At 42.1% G+C, this 19988-nt stretch overlaps 1 protein-coding gene across 3 annotated transcripts in view; it reads left to right on the top strand.

The window, feature by feature from the left end:
• Positions 1-3768: 3768 nt before the first annotated feature.
• Positions 3769-19988, top strand: part of Ptar1 (protein prenyltransferase alpha subunit repeat containing 1) — a 33965-nt gene continuing 17745 nt past the window's right edge. For 2 of the 3 annotated variants that reach the window (XM_052188256.1, XM_052188250.1), the window contains exons 1-3: positions 3769-3911; positions 10050-10219; positions 19460-19526. In XM_052188256.1, the coding sequence (XP_052044216.1) occupies positions 3826-3911; positions 10050-10219; positions 19460-19526 (323 nt within the window). In that variant the 5' untranslated portion in view covers positions 3769-3825. The remainder of the gene's footprint in view (positions 3912-10049; positions 10220-19459; positions 19527-19988) is intronic. The other variant, XM_052188244.1, reaches the window with a different exon arrangement.

Here is a 19988-nt window from a genome sequence, read left to right as displayed (position 1 = left end):
TAGATACAGAGTTTCAACTGCATAGTTCTTGAGTTATAATTCAATGATGCAGTAATATTTTCTTACAAAGCTTAACCACAATTTAGGAAGATGACAATGATGACGATGATGATCATGATAATGATATGTATGTGATTGTGATACATCTGTGAGTTCAGCCCAGAGGACAACCTACTGGATTTTTCCCCCTCTACTGTCAGATTCAGGGACAGAACTCAGGTCTTCAGGTTAGCATTTTTACTTGCTGAGTCATCCCCCTGGCTCCTTGCAATAATTCAATCAATCTTCCATCTTTGGTCATTTGAACTCTTTGCTTTATATTTCATTACTACATATTTTTAGGACCCTCAATAAAGATCTTCTAGTCTTAAAACAAAATTCTCTTAAATTTAGCTCCATACTATTCAGATATCACTAGTTAGGACTCATGAACTTCAATTCTAACCTTCTTAGGATTTTAGCCCTTATTTATAAAAGTGAGTTGGACCAACATTCTAAAACATTCAGCTCTAAACATTTAAGGTCTATACTTATTAGACCTGTAACTACTGGGTGAGACCATTTCTAACACTTAGGACGGTGAGGCATATAATTCACAGCTTTCACATCAGTACAGAGAGTGGAGGGAGGCCAAATACAGAACTGCACTGAGATATTATCTTTCTGAATCAGTTTTATTTTGAGATTTGAGGATCAAGCTTGGATTTTTCTTGTTAAACTGTAGCATCCTGGAAACATTTTTGTTAAAAAAAATCTAATTTTTAAGATTAAAAAGAAAGGCTTTGAAAACACTTCTATTTCTCAGTGTCCTCCTTCAGTTCCGCTCTCAGAACTGGGGGCTCTTCCCTAGTGTCACGAAGGGAAGGGGAAGCGGTTCTGACCAGACTTGCCAGTTACTTGAAGCCATGGAAGGATTGTAGCATAGTTTTTTCCACTTTGCACAAAAAAATCCTTTATTTCATTATATCAATTTATTATTATTTTATTATGATTATTGGTATTGGTAGTAGTAGCAGCAGCAGCAGCAGCAGCAGCAGCAGCAGTAGTAGTAGTAGTAGTATTTAATCTTTTTTTACAATCCAGTTGTTATTCTCCTCCAGGTGATCTGCCCTCCAATTCTTCCTCATCCCATGCCTCCTCCACCTGCCCCTTCCCCCACCAGACCTCCCCACCCCCTGGGGCCTCAAGTTAGGGTTGAGAAAGGCTTTATCCCAAGGGTTAGTTGCATCTTCTCTCAGAGGCCAGATCAGGCAGTTCTCTGCTGTATATGTGTCTGGGGCCTTGCACCAAATAGTGTATACTGCCTAGTTGATGGCTCAGTGTCTGAGAGATCACAGGGATCCAGGTTAATTGAGACTGTTGGTCTTCCTATGGGGAAGCCCTCCTTATTAGCTTCTTCCAGCTTTTTCCTAATTCAACCACAGGGGTCCCTGACTTCTGTCCATTGGTTGAGTATAAGCATCTGCATTTGACTCTTTCAGCTGCCTGGGGGATGGGGGTGGTGGTCTCAGAGGGCAGCCATGCTAGGTTCCTGTCTGTAAGCACATCATAGCATCAATAGCAGTGTCAGGCCTTGGAGCCTCCCCTTGAGCTGGATCCCAATCTGGGTCTGTCACTGGACCTCCTTTCCCTCAGACTCTTCTCCATTTGTGTCCCTGTAGTTCTATTAGGCAGGAACAATTCTGGGTCAGAGTTTTTGACTGTGGGATGGCAACCCCATCCCTCCACTTGATGCCTTCCTTGTCTTTCTGCTGGAGGTGGCTCTACAAGTTTCCTCTCCCCACTGTAGGGCATTTCATCTAAGGTCCCTCCCTTTGAGTCCTTCTAGTCTCTCACATTCCAGGTCTCTGGTATATTCTAGAGGGTCCCCCACCTCCTGACCTCCTACCTGTTCCCGTTCTTTCTGCTGGCCCTCAGGGCTTCTGTCCTGTCCCCACCCCACCCCCCAATACCTGATCATGTTCCCCCTTTTCCTTCCCTGTCCCCTCTCCCACCCAGGTTACTCCATCCCTCTGCCCACCCCCACCCCCATAATTGCTTTCTTCTCCCTCCCAAGTAGGATTAAGGCATTCTCCTTTGGGTCCCTCGGCTTGTTAACGTTCTTGAGTTCTGTGGATTGTGTCCTGGGTATTCTGTACTATTTTGGCATATGGCCACTTAGTGAGTACACACCATGATGCATGTCCTTTTGAGCCTGAGTTACCTCACTCAGGATGATATTTTCTAGTTCCATCCGTTTGCCTGCAAAACTCAGGATGTCCTCATTCTTAATAGCTGAGTAGTATTCCATTGTGTAAATGAACCACATTTTCTGTATCCATTCTTCCATTGTGGGACATCTGGGTTGTTTTCCAGCTTCTGGTTATCATGAATAAGGCTGCTATGAACATAGTGGAACATGTGCCCCTATGGCACGGTGGGGCATCTTTTGGGTATATACCCAAGAGTGGTATAGCTGGGTCTTCAGGGAGATCTATTTCCAATTTTCTGAGGAATCTCCTGTACATACTATTTTTATAAAAATATAAAAAATGTGTGTATGTGTGTGTGTGTATGTGTGTGTGCGCGCGTGTGTGTGTTCCCATGGAGGCTAGTAAAGGATATTGGATCATTTGGAGCTGGAGTTACAGGTGGTTGTGGGTACTAAAAACAAGTGTTCTTCATTGCTAAGCTTTCTTATCTCCAGCCTCCAGTATCACCCAACAGGACTCTTGAACGTGTTCTTGGTCTAGGGATGTAACATACCCTGTTTGTTTCATTGCTTCATCCTAGGGTTTGTCAAGAGTCTTAAGATTTTACAGTGTCATAATCAGATTTGTCTGGCTTTCTACAGGTTTGTAGACTTTCTCTTGTTTCTTCACCAGGACCAGGACCAACCATAGTGTGCTTTGCAAAACTTTTGGTTTTTAGAGATCCAAGTTTCAAATAGGCCAGCCAAAGATAACCTTGAACGTCAAGCCTGTTTTCACCTCCCAAGATCACAGTTGTACACTACCTGGCCAGGGAGAAACACCAAAATTTAAAAAGATACAGACTTCAAGCATGGGAAGTGGGAGAAGAGGGGGGAGAGGGAGGAGAAAGGGGAGGAGGGAGAAGAAGGGAAGGAGGGAGAAGAGGGGAAGGAGGAGGAACCATCACCAGTTTAAGGCAGTCAGAATTTTGTTCTTAGAAGGGACAATAAACCTTTGATATATAAAAAAAGATAAAATCCAAATGGAACATAGCAATCTTATAGTTTGTGGAGCAATAGACGCCAGGAACAAATTGTCAAAGCATTGTTTCTTTTATTTTTCTTTTATACTCCAAATTAACGCAGTGATAACCAAACGTATCAAAAATGCTAAAAGTACAGTACTTTTTAAAACCTTTTCCCCTAGATCTGAAGGGTTGTTTCTCCTGTACTTTCTTTCCTTTGCTTAATGCATTACACGATCTAATTGAAAGGGCTACTTTAAACTTGAGGCACAAAGTAGCACAAGAGTGCAAAAGGTGGTCAGCAACCAGCCTCCTCCCGGGGTGGGCCGGTGAAACGGGCATGGCGCTGCGGTCCGGAGGTCCCCGGGTAAAGGCCATTCCGGGACAAGCCTGCTCAGAGAAGTGCGGGGGGAACCCTCCTTCCTCCATGCCTAGTGAACCAAATTCAATCAGAGACTTGGAACTTGAAGAGGCGGCCCAACCCAGCAGCTCTGCGGCCCTCCCTGACCCGGAAGTGCTCGGCGGCCTCTGCGAGAACGCGCCTGGGCCAGCGCGCGCGCGCGCCTCCGCGGAACTCCCGCCGGCGGCTGGGTTCTCCCGGAGGCGCGCCCGATCGCGGCGGCCGCCAACATGGCCGAGACGAACGAGGAGGTGGCAGTGCTGGTGCAGAGGGTGGTGAAGGACATCACCAACGCCTTCCGAAGGAACCCGCACATGTGAGTTGCGTGCCCTGCCCCGCCGGGGTCGTCTGGGGCGGGTCGGGGCCGCGCTCTAGTCCACTCGCCGCGGCCGCTCGGGGCCCATGCGCGCTTCCGACAGGCGGAGCACGGCTAGGACTGTCGCGCCCGGCCAGCTGGCCGTTACCAGGACGCGTGGCGGGTCAGTGCTGGGGAGCGACCTCCGAGAGCCACGTCCGAGCGTGGAGTTTTCTGCCCTGCCCGGCGCGTCCCGGGAGTTGTGGCAACTCTTCTCCTGGCCGCCCTCCGCCGGGGTGCGCTTGCCCCGCGGGCCAAGGCTGTGGGTCTCTGTGCCTTGGAGGCGACTCTCGATTGCATCCAGTGCGTGGCTGTAGAGGCTTATCGACCCCATCAGACTCCCTAGCCCCTCTTTCGGGTTAACTAAAAGGGATTGGAGGCTGCCTTTGACTTTTCCACTCGCTTGTCACAAAATTGCAAAGCGAATCGGATGTAACAGTTTTTGAAGGTGACCTGGGTGGATCTCAGAAAGCTGTTGCAAACTGGATACTTTTTTTTATCAGTAGCTGGTCAGAAGTTACAGAGGAGCCTCTTAAGGCATTCTTACCTAGCATTGTTGCCTTCTATAAGTTCACTATTAAACTGACACCTATATTATCTCTTTCTCCTCCCTTTCCATTTTGTGTGTGAATCTCTAGGAAGATACTCTCAAGATTTTTTTTTCTGGTACTCTCCCTTTAACGAATGAAAAGGAAGCTACTAAAGAGTTACCTACACCAGTATACAAAAGAATAAGAAGCCAGAATGTAGCCCAGTTCTTCTTGTCCCCCTGGGAAGCAAACATGAAGTTTGGTTTTGTATAATTTTCTCATTGGTTATACAATTTATTTTTAATATTTTAATTTTTTATCTAAAACACATGAATTGTTTTTAAGCATTCTAGCCTCCTTAGCTTTTCTGACTAAATGAAAGGCCAAATGTACATTTTAACAAAGTGTTCTTTTCCTCCAAGGTGATCTCATAAAAGAATTTAGAAGTCCTCAGATGGCCTGCTCCCTCGTGTCAATTAAGGACTTAAAACTGTACTTCATTCAAGACAAAAGACTACTGGCCTCTAAACAGACCTGCCAGCTCTGACAGCCCCTAAGTCCTCCTCCTTTCCTCTTTTCACTGCTGACTTTTTTCAGAATGAGTGTTTGGAGTGATTTCCTGGCAGTAGCCATAGTGGCTGCCGGGCCTTTTAAGGAATGCTTTGATGTCTTGTGTGTCTGTCTTTGAGGCCCTTTTTGAGAATTCCAGCTGCAGTGCAAGTAAGAGACACATCCTTTAGAGGGGAAAAAAAAGTTGGGCAAGTGAAAGGCTTATTTTTTATCATTGGTGTTGTTTCCTGAAACATTGTAGCAAAGGTTAGACATTTAATATAGTGACCACTCCAGTTTCTAGTCTTTGAGGTAGACTAAAAATACTATATTTGGGGAAATTAAGATTAATTAGTTTGGCAGGTTGACCCAGTGGAGTGTGGAGCAGGTCTCTTTTTCTGGATCACCAAAAACTCTTAAAGGGCTTCAGTGCCTCTCTCTTCATCATGATTTTACTTTGCGGTCTCACTAATGTATACTCTGAACATATAATTTATGACTATTCGTAAGTATTTGGGTCATGTGAAATATGAAGGCTTGAGAGAAGTTGGGTATTTGAACTAAGTTATGTAAGCTATAAACATTTAAATCACTCAATTCATTATTTAGTATTTGTCAGCAGCTGTGTTTTAGTATACATTCCATACAGTAGGAGTATCTTCTATCCTTCTTTTAAAATGTGTGTTGGACTTTTCAGAAGTGCCAGTATGTCTTTGCGTAATCTAGCCTTTTTAGACTCAAGAAGGCTGTATTTCTAGTTTTAAAAAACAGATATTATCTATCTTTAAAGTTATTATCTAAAAACAGTATTATAAAAGTTTTTCATTATTTACCTTTGTTTCCCATTTTCTCCAACTTAGGATAGGTTGCCATTTTATTTGTTAACATCTCCTCTCTTGAATATATTAACTTTGTTTCTGTAGAAGTATCTACCTGAAGCAGCCAAAGGCTCAGTGACATAGGAATGATGTTTCTGTCAGGTATGACTGACTCCTCCCAGGCTCAGTGCCCTCTTGATCTTGAAAGGCTAATGAGAATTCAGAGCCCCAGAGTTAACTTGACCCTCCACTCCTTGCCAGAACACGCTGCAAAGAGGAAAACGCATCATAAATACAGTTTGCATGGGTGACTAGGAATCCTTTTGGATTTTCTTCAACTAGTGGCTTGACCCAGGAATATTTATTACCATGAGGTATATAGACTGTGCCTTAATGTGGAAGGCAGCTGTCTACTGTACAGCCTAATTAGGTCATCATGTCAATATTCTCATATCCAGAAAATTCTTCTTTTTTGATTGAATATTGTCTTAGTTAGGGCTTTACTGCTATGAACAGCCACTGTAAACAAGGCAACTCTTATAAGGACAATATTTAATCGGGGCTGGCTTACAGGTTCAGAGTTTCAGTCCATTATCATCAAGATAGGAGCATGGCAGCATCCAGGCAGCCATGGTCCAGGAGGAGCTGAGGGTTCTACATCTTCATCTGAAGGCTACTAGGAGTCTGGCTTCTGGGCAGCTGGGATGAGGGTCTTAAACCCAAGCCATAGTGACACACCCACTCCAAGGCCACACCTCCTACTAGATCAAGCTTGTACAAACCTCCACAAATATCTACATTGATTTGAGGTGCATAATCACTATGTGAGACAAGAAGTACAAAATATAGTTTGTACTGAAGCCAAATTTTTGGTGTGGTTAAATTGTACATGCACTATACCAGCCATATGTAGCTTTTGGACACTCGGAATGTTCTTAATATGAATGAGAACTGAACTTTTGATTTCAAGCATGATCATATGAGAAGTAAGTACTGTGTTGTTAAGACATAACCTGTATGAACAGTGTATTAACCCTACAATGTAAGTTCCTAGTGAAGATCCGTCAGCCATGTTGTGTTATGTCTATTGGAAGAGAAGGGAGGCTGGGTGTATCCCATGGGGGGGCAACATTTAACATGAACATCAAAGTCTGGGGGACTAACAGTGTCATAAGAAACTGGGGGCATTATATGGATCAAAAGCAGCAAGATGTGATTGTAAGTATCACACAGAAGTGGGTGATAGAAGTTCTTGACTCTCTGGCCTAATTGTTGCATTCGTGTGTGTAGCAAAACCCCTCACATTTGACAGGCCAGATGCTTATCTGGGGATAATCCTGGCAGGAGCTCAGCATGTAGAGCAGCACATAGTTGAGAAAAGGGCCCTGTCCTTACTGGAACTTCAAACCAATGAACATACAACATGTGAAAGTAGGCAGCAAGGTAAGAAAGACATCAGGAATAGTGATACCCAGGAGACTTTATTTGACTCACAAGATCAAGATAGTTCTTTCAGACTAGCATTGAACTGAGACACTTTTAATCCATGGGAGGGCTACTAAGTAAGGGCGTAATAATAAAACACAGTTTAAAGTTGTCTGCAGGCTGATGAATATGAAGCTAAGAATATAATGCTCTTACACATGTAATTTACTGTAGTTTAGTGATAGTATAGTTTTTAAAGTTCTTGTTTAGAATTTGAGTCCTAGATTTGAATCTTGTTTTATTTTTAGCCCAATAGACTTAGATAAGACTCTCTTATCTGTAAAATGGGGTGAAGATTTTTACTGTAGATTTTTGCTTAGAGTAAACACAGACTGTGGCATACAAGAAACAGCAATTTCTGTTTTTTTCTAAATAATGTCAGTAATATAGTTTCAGTGGTATACAAAGTTAGTTATCTTTAAAATTAATGAGGAGGCCTATTAGGTCTCTGCAATAGCATCACTACCAGTTAGGGGTTTAATATTAATATGCAAGCGTCAGTTCCTATGGATATTTTACTGTTTCCTTTTCAATTATTCTAGAAAGAATTATAACTTATAAGACAAAAATAACTATTCAATAAAGGTATTTATACAATTTCTGGAACCTGGGCTGTTTTTTGTCTGTTGTGACACTTTACAGAGTTCATGTTGAGTATTGTCAAAAGCTTATGCCCAGTGTGATCTCACTTTCTGTAAAAAAATACTTAAGAATGGCAAAAAGATGTGTACCAAATGTTAGTAACAGTAGAAATGGGCTTTTAGTTTGTATTTCCCCTTAAGCTCAGTGGACTTCAGCGATAAAAGGAGACTCAAGAAGAATGAGTTTTTGTCATTTTTTAAATGATTTTGGAATCCAAAGTTGCCTGGAAAAATTAGACGGTGATCTAAAGGAATAGATAGAGAAATCTAAATTGAAATATTCTGTTATTTGGAAGCTTAAAGACAACATCTCTTTCTAAAGAAAATGCTGTTAATTTTTTTTGGAAGTAACAAAATGCCATTTTCTTAGGGCAAAATAACTTGCCAAATGATTGACATTCTTTGCTTCAGCTATCCATCGTCTACGAACCAAAAGCTTGACACTGGCCGCTTGCTGTTCAACGAACGGATACCGTTTATCCTTGCCTAGCACTTCACCATTTGCCACTTCCTCACCTTTGCTTTACCTAACAGGGAAGATACCATTTCTGTATTCAGATGAGCAGTCCAGAGGATTAGCACTTAACATACCACACTGGCCATTAATGGTAGGAAGGAAATCATTTAGTCCAGGAACTCTTATCAAGAGCTTGTCTATACAGTGCATCTCTTTTCATTTGTGATGTTTTTTTTTCTTTAGTTCTTCAAAGGTTTACATTCTTATGACTCATTCTCTTTACGTGGAAAGCTGCGTGCACTCTAGCTCATTTTCTTTATCAGGGATAGAATACAGCTCTACCCCTCCTACAGATGGGAAAAAATCTGTCAAAGCTAAAGGTGACTGATAGATGGCCCATGCAGCACAGTGCGCTGCAGAGAGAGGAGGTAACATTCTCTTAGAGTGACCTTTGGAAGCCGGGTGAATGTCACCAAGGAGCAAGGGTGGCCATCCATTCAGATGCAGTTACTGAACACAAGCTGTCCACAAGATTCTGTTTTTTAAAGTTTCTTGGAAGGGTAATCAGTCACAGGAGTGTGTTTTTTAATTCTGCAGCTTGTCCTATAATTTAGGTACTAAATTAGCACTTAGATATTTTATTTCTAGTACAACTATAGTGAGTATATTAGTCTGGGTTCTCTAGAGTCACAGAACGTATGTAATATCTTTCTATATTGAAGGAAATTGTTAGGATGACTTACAGTCTATAGTTGAACTCCCTAACAATGGTCAGCTAGAACTCTAAGAATCTAGTAGTTGCTCAGTCCCACAAAACTAGTTGTTTCAGCTGGTGTTCTGTAGAAGATTCCAGCAGATGTGCTGTCAAGTAAATGCAAGCATTGAAGAAGAGCAAATCTTTCTTCTGCTATTGTCTTTATGTAGGCCTCCAGCAGAAGTTGTAGCTCAGATTTAAGGTGTGTACCACCACGCCTGCATCTGGGACTAGTTTTGTCCCAGGCTGACCTTGAACTCAGCAGTCTCCTGTAATTACCCTGCCTGGGCCTAAGGTTTCATAGCCACTCTGCCTCAAGATCTCCATGCCAAGATCCAGGTCAGAAACTTGTGTCTTCCAGCCTCAAGATCTGGATCCCCAGTGAGCCCTCCAATTCTGGATTGTAGTTCATTCCAGATATACTCAAGTTGACAACCAGGAATAGCCATCACAGTGAACAAAACTTGTTTTTAACATTGTGAATTTAAATTTTAAAAACCTACCCCCAAACAGTGTGTCTGGAAGCTGGGATTCCTTTATTCCAGCTAATGTAGCATTTATGTTTTTAGCTCCCGGGGTTCCTTAAAGTGCTGCAAACAGTTATTAGACCTCAAAGCACACAGTCTCCTGAGTGAGTAAATCTAGGGGTTGTTGTTTTCATTTGCTTGTGCTAATTTTAGGTTTGTTTGAGACAGGGTCTCACTGTGTGTAACCCTGGCTGGCCTGTAATGCAGCATGCAGATGAGCTTAGTTCTGTTCTTAAGAGAATTAAATATGTGAGGTTTTTAAAATGCTTTGTGGGACTAGAAAAAAGAATTAAAAGCCAGTAATATCTTCAATTTCTTTTTATGTCTTTGATATTTAGAGATGAAATTGGCCTGATCCCATGCCCCGAAGCAAGATATAACCGGAGTCCCATTGTCCTGGTTGAGAACAAACTTGGTGTGGAGAGCTGGTGTGTCAAGTTCTTATTACCATATGTCCACAACAAGCTCCTTTTGTACAGGACGAGAAAACAATGGCTAAACAAAGATGGTGAGTATGCACCGGACCGGTCTGCTTCCTCTGGGAGGAGCCCTGGCTGGGGTTGGCATTCCTGGACTCCAGTTTTGGCTCTCCTCTGCACTGCCTGAGCAGGTGTTTGTCCTCTCCGTCAAGGGAGGAGCTTAGACTTGATCATCAGTGTTCCTGTTTGTAACCACAGTGATTGTAATGGAAGTGTCTCAGGCAGGAGGCGAGCCACCTGCTGTCACCACAGTGATTTATGTGTTAATATGCTGAGGTCATTTATAACCTCATATATATTTTATTTAAGGATAGCATCCTTTAGTTTAGTTTAAAAAACAAACAAACAAATAAAAGCAAGTTTGACCATCATCAAAGAGGCCTCTAGATCCTATAAGCAACTGATTTCTGACTCCTTAGCCAGCAGAACTTTCTTCAATAACAATTCAGAGATAGGTCCGGGCTCTCCTAGCTGCAGTGACGCCCCACCCCCACCCCCACCCCCATGGGCGTTGAGTCCCAGTTGAGATCAAGCCTTCTGAGTCTTATGTGCCGAAAAGAGAGAGTGAAAATTAAGAAAGAAAATGTTGGCTTTTACTTCTTCCATTGTTCTGTGACAACTGTCTCCATCACCAATCATCCCTAAGTACACCACCTGGCCTCTCTTTCCGGGGTTCCCTCAGACCAAGCCTCTGAGTGCACAAATTCTACATGACCTCAGGTGTCACTTCTGGGCCATGCTCATGTAAGACCACATCCTCCCTCCTTTGGTAAGTCCTTCCTCTTCCTTATACAGCAGCAGCTACAGAGTGCCCAATGTGCCGGGAGGAGGATTCCAATTGAGTAAGAACTTGTTTTTTAAGTAAGTTTAATTATCAGTTCAGTAGTCATTGGGGGGGGGGGGCTTCTCCTACCAGCAGCTTCTCTGAGGACAGAGGGTATACAAGATGCGTAGTGCATGTTTCCTTTAAGAAGTTTTGAGTTGAGATCCAGACAGCCTCTTTTGGGGGAAAGGTATGTTGCAGATGTATTGCATCTGATTTCCCTGAATTTTTCTTAGTACTATCCTTAAAAGACTGTCAAAATAGGTTAATAATACTTTTTCCTATGTGAACTATGAAGTAGTCTGACTTTTTAAATGAGAAGTGGTTTTGATTTTCTCTGCGACTACTTTCATTGGATCAGTCCTCTGACTCGTATTTCTAAGTCACAAGTGCTATCTAAACCTGGTGTGATGTTAACAGAATGACCTGACTTGGGGCACACAATTCAGACAAATGTAAGGCCATTTTGGTTTTTGTTAGACCTTCTTTACTCTGTCACCATAGCATGGAGTTCAAAGAGCCATGAGACTCTATCAAGTTATGTTTTGCCAAATGAAGCTGTATTGTTTTTAACCTGGTGGAACTGAGCCAGTGCACACTGATGGGGCAGAACAACTGTCTCATACGGAAGGAACAGATTTTGAAGATCAGGTCTAAGCTGTCTGATAGCATTAGACTCTGCCCATTCGCGTGCCCAAGCTTTACCCACCTCTGTCCTGTGCCATCCAAATCCTCCTCTGCATTTCAGGTTCTTGTAGGTGTCACACTGCAGACTTGGCTGTCTTATTCATAAGATTTCGGTCTTGATAGCCGCACAGGACACTATCTGGAGGACAGCGGAGGCAGGTTTTGATTTATCTTCAGTGGTCTGGAGAAGAGGGAGTCATATGATAACCTAAGGCTTGTGTAGGAGGGGAGGCCTCAGTACAGTGCCACCGCCTACTCAGCCCGTGCTTATGTTTCATTGTCAGGAAAAGAAGTGAACCTGTCTTGATGTCTGGAATGCTAACACAAACATTGCACACCACGTTATAAACCAAAACACTTAGAACACAGCTGAATCTTGCTAAAGAAAGATATATTCAAAAGTTTTTTTAAAAATGCCATTTCTTTGAAACTTTTGTCCCCCTTTGGTAGGAAGTACTCTGTATATTAGAAAAGCCAAAGGTAGAAAGTTGATTCTTTAATTAAGTGTTTCCATATCTACCTGGTTGGGCCAGAATCCTGCAATAGAGTTACAGCTTGGTGACTTTTATCATCAGAATAGATTTTTTTTCACCCAAGTTTATATCTTGTATCATCAATGATCAAATATCGAAGATATCTGAAAGATCTCTTGTTTAGTTAGGGAGTGGTATTTAAAAGCCTAATATAGTAATAGCTATGTTTGGTTTGGCAGAAGAATGATATTATAATTCTGATTGACCTACCAAAACCAACCACCCACCCAGCCAATCAAACAAAAAGAAGACAAGAAAAAATGGAACAGCTGTCTAGGGTCTCTGTCACTGTGATGGACACCTTGACCAAGAGCAGCTGAGGGAGGTTAGGTTAATTCTGCTTACACTTCTACATCACAGTCCATCTTCAAAGGAACTCACAGCAGGACCTGGAGGCGGGAGCTGAAGAAGAGGCCATGGAGGGGTGCTACTTACGGCTTGCTCCTCATGCCTTGCCCAGCTGCTTTCTTATACACCCAGGGCCACCTGCCCACAAATGGCAGGCACTGCCTACAGTGAGCCAGGTCTTCCTACATCAAGGACTAATTAGCAAGGTTCACTACAGACTTTCCCACAGGTAAATTATGGAAACATTTTTTCCAAATGAGAGTCCCTCTTCCCAAATGACTCTAGCTTGTGTTAAATTGACAATTAGCCAGCACAACAGCATGAATAGCCCCACAAGGGCAGAGCTCTGTCCGAAACACTCAATATATTTAAGTGTACCTTCTGTGTTTTGTTTTTCTTTTTCTCTCTCTTTTATTTTTCTGACCTGACCTCTATTTCTCAGCTCGGAAAATAATAATCCCTCATAGCTGATTGATCCCATTGCAGACTTTTCTGTAATTTACATCCTTCATGGCACTAACCAACCACTTCAAATAACACTTTTCAACATCTTCCTCCCTCGATTTTTATTTTAAATTTAAAATATAATTCTACCACTTCCTGCTTCCTTTTTCTCCCATCATCCCCTCCCATGTCCTTCTAGTTTCTCCATGTATGTCCTAATCTTTTCTCAAACTTAATGGCCTCTTCCTCTGATTTTTATTGTGATATGTACATGCATGAGTATACTATATCCTGTTACATTATTATACTCACACCATGTTATTCTCTCAGAGCCAATGAACAGAGCTAATGAAGTATTGAAATTCTTTAGATGCATTTCAAGGCCTTTAACCATGTATTCAAAGCCTCATTGCCAGTGTTGTCTCCATTCCATTATTTGGCATCAGAGATTGCAGGTTCTTGGCCCCTCGTCTGATACTTATCTACAGACCCATTTCATTTTGGCTTATATGTTTCAAAAACTGTCCTTAACTAGTTGAATAAGTATTTAAGATCAGGATGGACATTTGAATTTCTGTCCTTACTTGAAAAATTTGGTTGGCTTGAGTGTTTAAATTTCTACACAGCAACAGTATTTCTTATTTTCTTAACTGAGCAGAGCTTCTAGCGGACTATACTTTCTTCGTGCAGTTAGACTCTGGGAATAGTGCCACTTGCTGCCAACCATTGTTTTGCTGATGTTTTGACTCCTATTTGACCCCTACCCCATTTGCATTTACAGTATTTAACCTTAGTCCAGCCACAGTCTTCACTGCATCCTGGCATCACTGTGAGTCTCCCTTTGTGTTGTCATCTGCAGCCTGGATCTGCATTAGCAGCTGGCTTTACCCTCTTCCCTGAGAAGACCCAGCCATCTCTGCACTCTAGGGGGTCCTTTACTCGGGTAGCTGTCACTCTCCACAGTGTATCATAGCTTGTTACTCAATACTGTTAAGTGCCAAAGTGGCCCTTGTCAGGTGACTAGAAAGAATTCTTAGCTCAGTCCATTGTTCAGGGTCTGTGTACTGTCATAAATAGCTTTACCTTAAGCTTCTCTTTATATGGTCCTTGAATGTGTTTTAGAAGAAGGTTAACCAGTGTATTATCTTGAATTTATTTAGTTTTTAGATGCATAGAAACCATTCTCTGTCAGAGATAGTAGTAAAACCAGGACTAGCGCCAGAACAAAGTGCAGCAAACAAAGTGTGTTGATTTGACCTCTGACTTCTGTAGTATCTGAATGTGCTTTTCTTGTCCCAGCTATAATTCAGCTACTTCCTGTGAGTGATTTGCCCAAATTCACTTTCTGCCTGCAAGGTGATGTTGGGTTAGTCAGACACTCTAATGTGTATAGTAAGCATGTATTTATTGGCCTGTGTTTTAGATTTGGAGAGAGACCTGCTTGATTTCAAGAGTCTGTAGGACTTTCTTGAAAGCTCTTGTCTTTTGTGTAAGGCTGTAGAAGAAATGGTCTGTAGCCAGTGAAATTTAAAGTATAAAATCATTACAGTCAACTGTTATTTACACATGTTTATGTTTAGAACTTGGTTTGTCCTTCCTGTACAGGATAAAGCATTTGCCAAAAGTGTGCCTGCATTGGCTTTGCCAGAAGATAGACCTGCAGTCTGAGGTTAAATTACTTAATCTCTTTCTTCCTTTGTCATGGTTGGCCCGTTCCTGTTTCTTACATTATATGCCACCCCCACTTGCCTCGGAACTGACTTCAGAATCAGGAAAGATGAGAAGATCTTGAGGAGGGGTAAACCCTGCTTGTACTTAATTACTAGGCACCACTGATGGTAGTCTACGCTTCTGGGGTTTTAAATCCCAAGGTTCTTAGATGTTTTTAGGTATCCCTCTGCACAGTAACCACTGCCAAGCTTGTCGCTTTCGCTTCCTCCTAGGCATCCATTCTTAGTAGCTCTTGTGGAACTAAGAGTTTGCAAATGAATACTTTGTAATGAAAAGTATCATCCAGAACTCAGTGTTCACTCTATGTCAAGCATTGACCTTGTTGGCATTTAGTCTAGGCTCTGAGCCACAGTTACCTGCCGATAGCCAGGTGTGCCTGACTCGCTATAAAAGGGCCTGCTTTCCCCTCCTCACTCGCTTGCTCTTGTTCTGTCTTCTTGCTCCTGCTCCCCATCTCTCCCCATTCCCCTTCCCCTCTCTCTCCATGTGTTCATGGCTGGCTGCTCCTCCTCCTCCTCCTCCTCCTCCTTCTCCCCCCCCCCCCCCTCTGCTTTTCTCTGTCTCTACTACCTTCCCATGCCCTGAATAAACTGTATTCTATACTATACTGTTATCCTATGGCTGATCCCTCAGGAAGAAGGGATGCCTCAGCATGGGCCCGCAGAAGCACCCCCTTCTCCCACACCTTACCACACCTCCACCAAACATATTACTTCTCTCCTTATTTTTATAAAACACGATAGTCCTGATACTTCGTGGTTTTAATCATTTAACACTTCTAGGAGGTAGTTCTGTTGTGAGTTTTGTTTATGAGAAGATAAAGCACAGTGAGATGAAGTGGTTTACTTCTGTGTTTGTTCCGCCCATAACTCCCCATGAGGGGTGGAGGAGGACTGTGGTCCTAGCAGCTGCGGTCACTAGCAGAGGAAGCACAACATTGACGAGTCTTCTTCTAAACCTGTGGCTGAAGCATGGGGGCTTTGGTGTTCACTTTATGGTTCCAGTGACAGCACAGACCTTTAACATGGGCCCAGAAAAGGCCCTAGGAGGCAGACCATGAACATCACCATGGCCTCAGGAGGAGGTACAGGCCACTCAGATTAGCATGGCCCCTAGATAGCAACATGGCTTCATGGGCCAGGATCCGCACTCCCACTGACTGTAAAGAGCAACATGAATACTGAGAAATTCAGATTCAGTATGTGTATTAGCTCTGCCTATGCTGCTGTACAGAAGCATTTTTCTCACTTGTAGGGAGTAGGAGTTGCACTAAACACACAAACAGAAGTAACTCTCGTGCATTTTCTGTAATGTAGAAAGAATCACAGGGGCCGAGAGCCAATGTACTCAGAGAACAGCTTTTGGAACAGTTGCAAGCATCAAAGAAACTCCACAGCTTCCTTATCACGTAGAAGCCTTTCCTGTGCCATGAGGGCATGCTGGGGCCGGGTACTGATAACTGGTTTTTCAGGGTAAGGTTTTAGCCAGTTTAGGTGTCACATGATTTGCCTCTTCTGCTGTAGCTGTCTGTGCTCTGTAGTCCTTTGGCCTTCCCATGTTTGCTGCGGTCTGCAGTGCTTTTCCCATTGCACTCATTCTTAGTCCCCATGGGTCCACTAGTAAGAACTAGCAGGGCTAAAGCCAGCCCCTCACCCACCTCCAGCACTGTGATGAACGAATGTGTGATGGAGATGGGAAAGTTGGAAAAACTGAGCAGTACATGTCCTATGCGGAGAACCAGGCTGATGTGAGTGGCCTGTGCTGCCACCTGAGGCCACGATGATGCCCAGGGTCATGCTTCCCCTGAGGGCCTTGTCTGGGTCCAAGGTCCTACTAGTAGCAGCCTGTATCTGTGTTGACGTTCATGGCCTATGTTACCACCAAAGGCCATGTGTATGTCAGTGCTCTGTGCTGCCGCCTGAAGCCATAGTGATGTCCCTGTGTTGTGCCGACTCTAGAGGCCATATTAACATGAGTGGCCCGGGATGCCTCTGAGGGCCTTGTCTGCATCTGTAGTTCTCCTGCGTTGGGGCCTACGTTTGTGATCTGTGCCATCCCCAGAACCCATGTGGATGCCCACACTCCATGCTGACTGTAGGGAACAAGGAAGCTACGTTTACGATAAGATCGGTGACTATAGATGCACAGTTGAGGAAGAGGGACACAGAAGGCTGTGGCGAAAACCTCTCCCCCAAACTCCGTCTCCCCAACCCTTATTCCCAAAGTAGCAGCCTAAACAGGAAGCAATCAAAGAGAACTCTAAAAAAGTGTGATAGGGATGTGGAAGAGCAGCTCTTCACAACTGATGGCGTCTGGTAGAGGTGTGTGAGGAAGACTCAGATCTGTTAAAGAGGCTGGCCACTGAGAGGTTGGCCACAACTTGTTCTCTCTCTCTCTCTCTCTCTCTCTCTCTTTCTCTCTCTCTCTTTTTCTTCCTTCCTTCCTTTCTTTCTTTCTTTTGTTCTTCCTTCCTTCCTTCCTTCCTTCCTTCCTGTCTTTCTTGTTTCTCTCTCCTTTCTTTTTTCTTTCTTCTTCCTTCCTTTTTTCTTTTCTTTCTCTTTTACTTTTTTTACTTTTTATTTTCTTTTATGGGGGAGGTCACAAGGGTAGGGGACAGACATGGGAAGACTGGAAAATGACTGTGATAGGGGTGCATGGTGTGAAATTTTCAAAGAATCAATGAATATATTATGTTAAAAAAAAGAATTAGGCATAGCTTTTTTTTTTTTTTTTTTTTTTGGAAGGCCCCAAATGTAGTATATGTCCTTTTTTTGCCCTTCCCAGCAAGAAGATAACCTTATGAAGCATAAAACCAGGTCTTATTAGAATTATGCCCATTCTTCAAGTGATTCTGTTTAATCTTTACTCATTGTTGATACTTAGAATCTTTGTGGAACTGAGTTAATAGTGATATAGAACATCATATTAGTTTCCTTGATAAACATTAAACTAATGTCAAAAACTATTAAAAAATGAAAGGAAACAGAGATGAATTAAATTATATTTATTTGTCTAGCATGTTTGCATGTAGGAACTTGCAATGGGGAAATGTAGGTCACAAGTCACAGTTCCAGCTTCTCAAGGTGTGAGTGTCCAGAGTGATCAGTAACAGTGGAATCATGGGTGCTGAACAATTGTAATCTTTTCATTGACATTATGTGAGAATAATCAAGTTAACTGAACTATTTTAAGTGGTTGCATGAGATACTTAAGTGTTTGCTCTAGTGTTTGAAGTTTATCCTGTGCTAAGCACTGAAAACATTTTATTTATCTGTTATAGACAGGCATTTTAATTGCAGTACACGTGACATGCCAAAAGTATCAGGGTTAACCTTGTCATGAACTAATTGATGAAAACTCTAAATCTCAGGGCTGGAGAGATGCCTCAGTGCATTAAGAGTGCTGCTCTAATACAGGACCTGGGTTCAATTCCCTGCACCTACATGGTGGCACACAAATGTCTGTAACTCCAGTTCCACGGCTCCCAAAGACCTGGCACTAAGCATACATGCATACATACATTCATAAGTGATACATAATATAGACAAGGCATCCATATACATAAAATAATGTTTAAGAACTCAAGTTTACAGAAGAACTCACGTTTCAAAGTAGCTTGGCTCACTGAAGTTGAAGTGAACTAATATGATGGACTATAGCTTTAGACTGTGCTGGCCTAGCAGGGCCATGTAAAGTGTATCAGCCACTTCTACACTGTATACACTTGGTGTTTCATTGCCCTTACCTACTCTAGTGTTATGCCTCTAGATTAACAATAGCAATCCTAAAGTGATCTTCAGTTTTAGAAACAAAAAATGCCCAGAATTAGCCAATTTTGTTCTTTTAACAGCAGATGTATGGAGTTTACTTGTACCCATGAACATCTTGTTAAACCATGAAAAGTAACTGGTGTCTAGGAATAGCATGTCCTAAGTGAACTGCAAATAGTAAGCAAAAAGGAAAAGTGATGTACAGTTGAAGGTTAAACATGTAAGATTAAAACATAGTAGAATATTGTTTTTCTTCTAAGTCATCACATTGATGTTTTAAAGTATAATAGGTTAGAATCAGGACAAGTAGTCACATAACTCTCTAGCAATATAAAATAGTCACAGTCCATTTAGAGGACAATCTGTAACACAGTAGGAGTCGCACTGATTTTTGTATTTGATTTTATATTGTTTTGCCCTGGTGATTCTCTTTCAGGAAGTATATCCAAAGAAAGTAGACCATTAAAAGTCTTTTTAAAATGATTACTGTACTTTTATCATTGCTATGACTATGTAAAATGTGTTGAAGGAAATTTTTTTGCAGCAGAATGTAAACTAGATTATAGGTGATATTTTTTTTTCCTCACCTCTCTTTGAAAATTAGTGTTTGAGAAAGTGGTGGAATTATAGGAATGGTGGTTTCAAAATTGTTATTTAGTGTAAATTGCCAAATCTACTAAAAGAATGGAAGATGAATTATCCTTATGAGCATATTGTAAACATGTTAACTTTTAAAAGAATTATACATATCACAAATAAAAGAAAATTCTGCGGATAACAGTCATGACCCTGACATCTTACAAAGATATGCCTGTTATTAAAATGTATATGGCCTGAGATATAGGTTGTAATGAAAGAGAGGGAAGAAGACCTCCAAAGAAACTGGGCTTTGATGGGCAGGTCTGTGTTCTTATATGCCTCTCTTTATTGTAGAACTAATAGATGTCACCTGCACCCTGCTGCTTCTCAACCCAGACTTCACCACTGCGTGGAATGTGAGGTATGTTGTTTTCTTCAGTGGTAAAATAAAGTTTGTCCACATTTCTGAAGACATAACCCTGTGAGTTTTGGCTGCTTGAAAAACCAATTGCCCATAGCATCCTGTATTTACTTAGACAAATTTTTTATAATATCTCCATGACAGTTCTAATACATGTACTATGCCCCTTGTAACTGTCTATTTTCTATAAGCATTTTTCACCTAAAATATAGATTGTCCAGCTGAATTACAATATATTATTTGATGCCTTCTTCTTGTCTTCCCTTGTTTGGGGAGGACAGGCACTTCGTATGAGTGCCTGGATCACTAGGCATGGCTTGGTAGGTTAACTGCACTGGAGTGCCGGGAGAATGTATGGGAAGATCATTTAGGCCACAGGCCTTTAGTATTCATCTAGCCATAACCATTGTGATACTGTGAGCACTTGAAATATCTGACATGTTGGGGTTGAGAGATGGCATT

Source organism: Apodemus sylvaticus, chromosome 1, assembly GCF_947179515.1.
Source record: "Apodemus sylvaticus chromosome 1, mApoSyl1.1, whole genome shotgun sequence".
In the NCBI taxonomy this organism is placed as follows: domain Eukaryota; kingdom Metazoa; phylum Chordata; class Mammalia; order Rodentia; family Muridae; genus Apodemus; species Apodemus sylvaticus.
The sequence above is the reverse complement of the archived record's forward strand: the minus strand, read 5'-3'. Positions and strand labels throughout refer to the sequence as shown.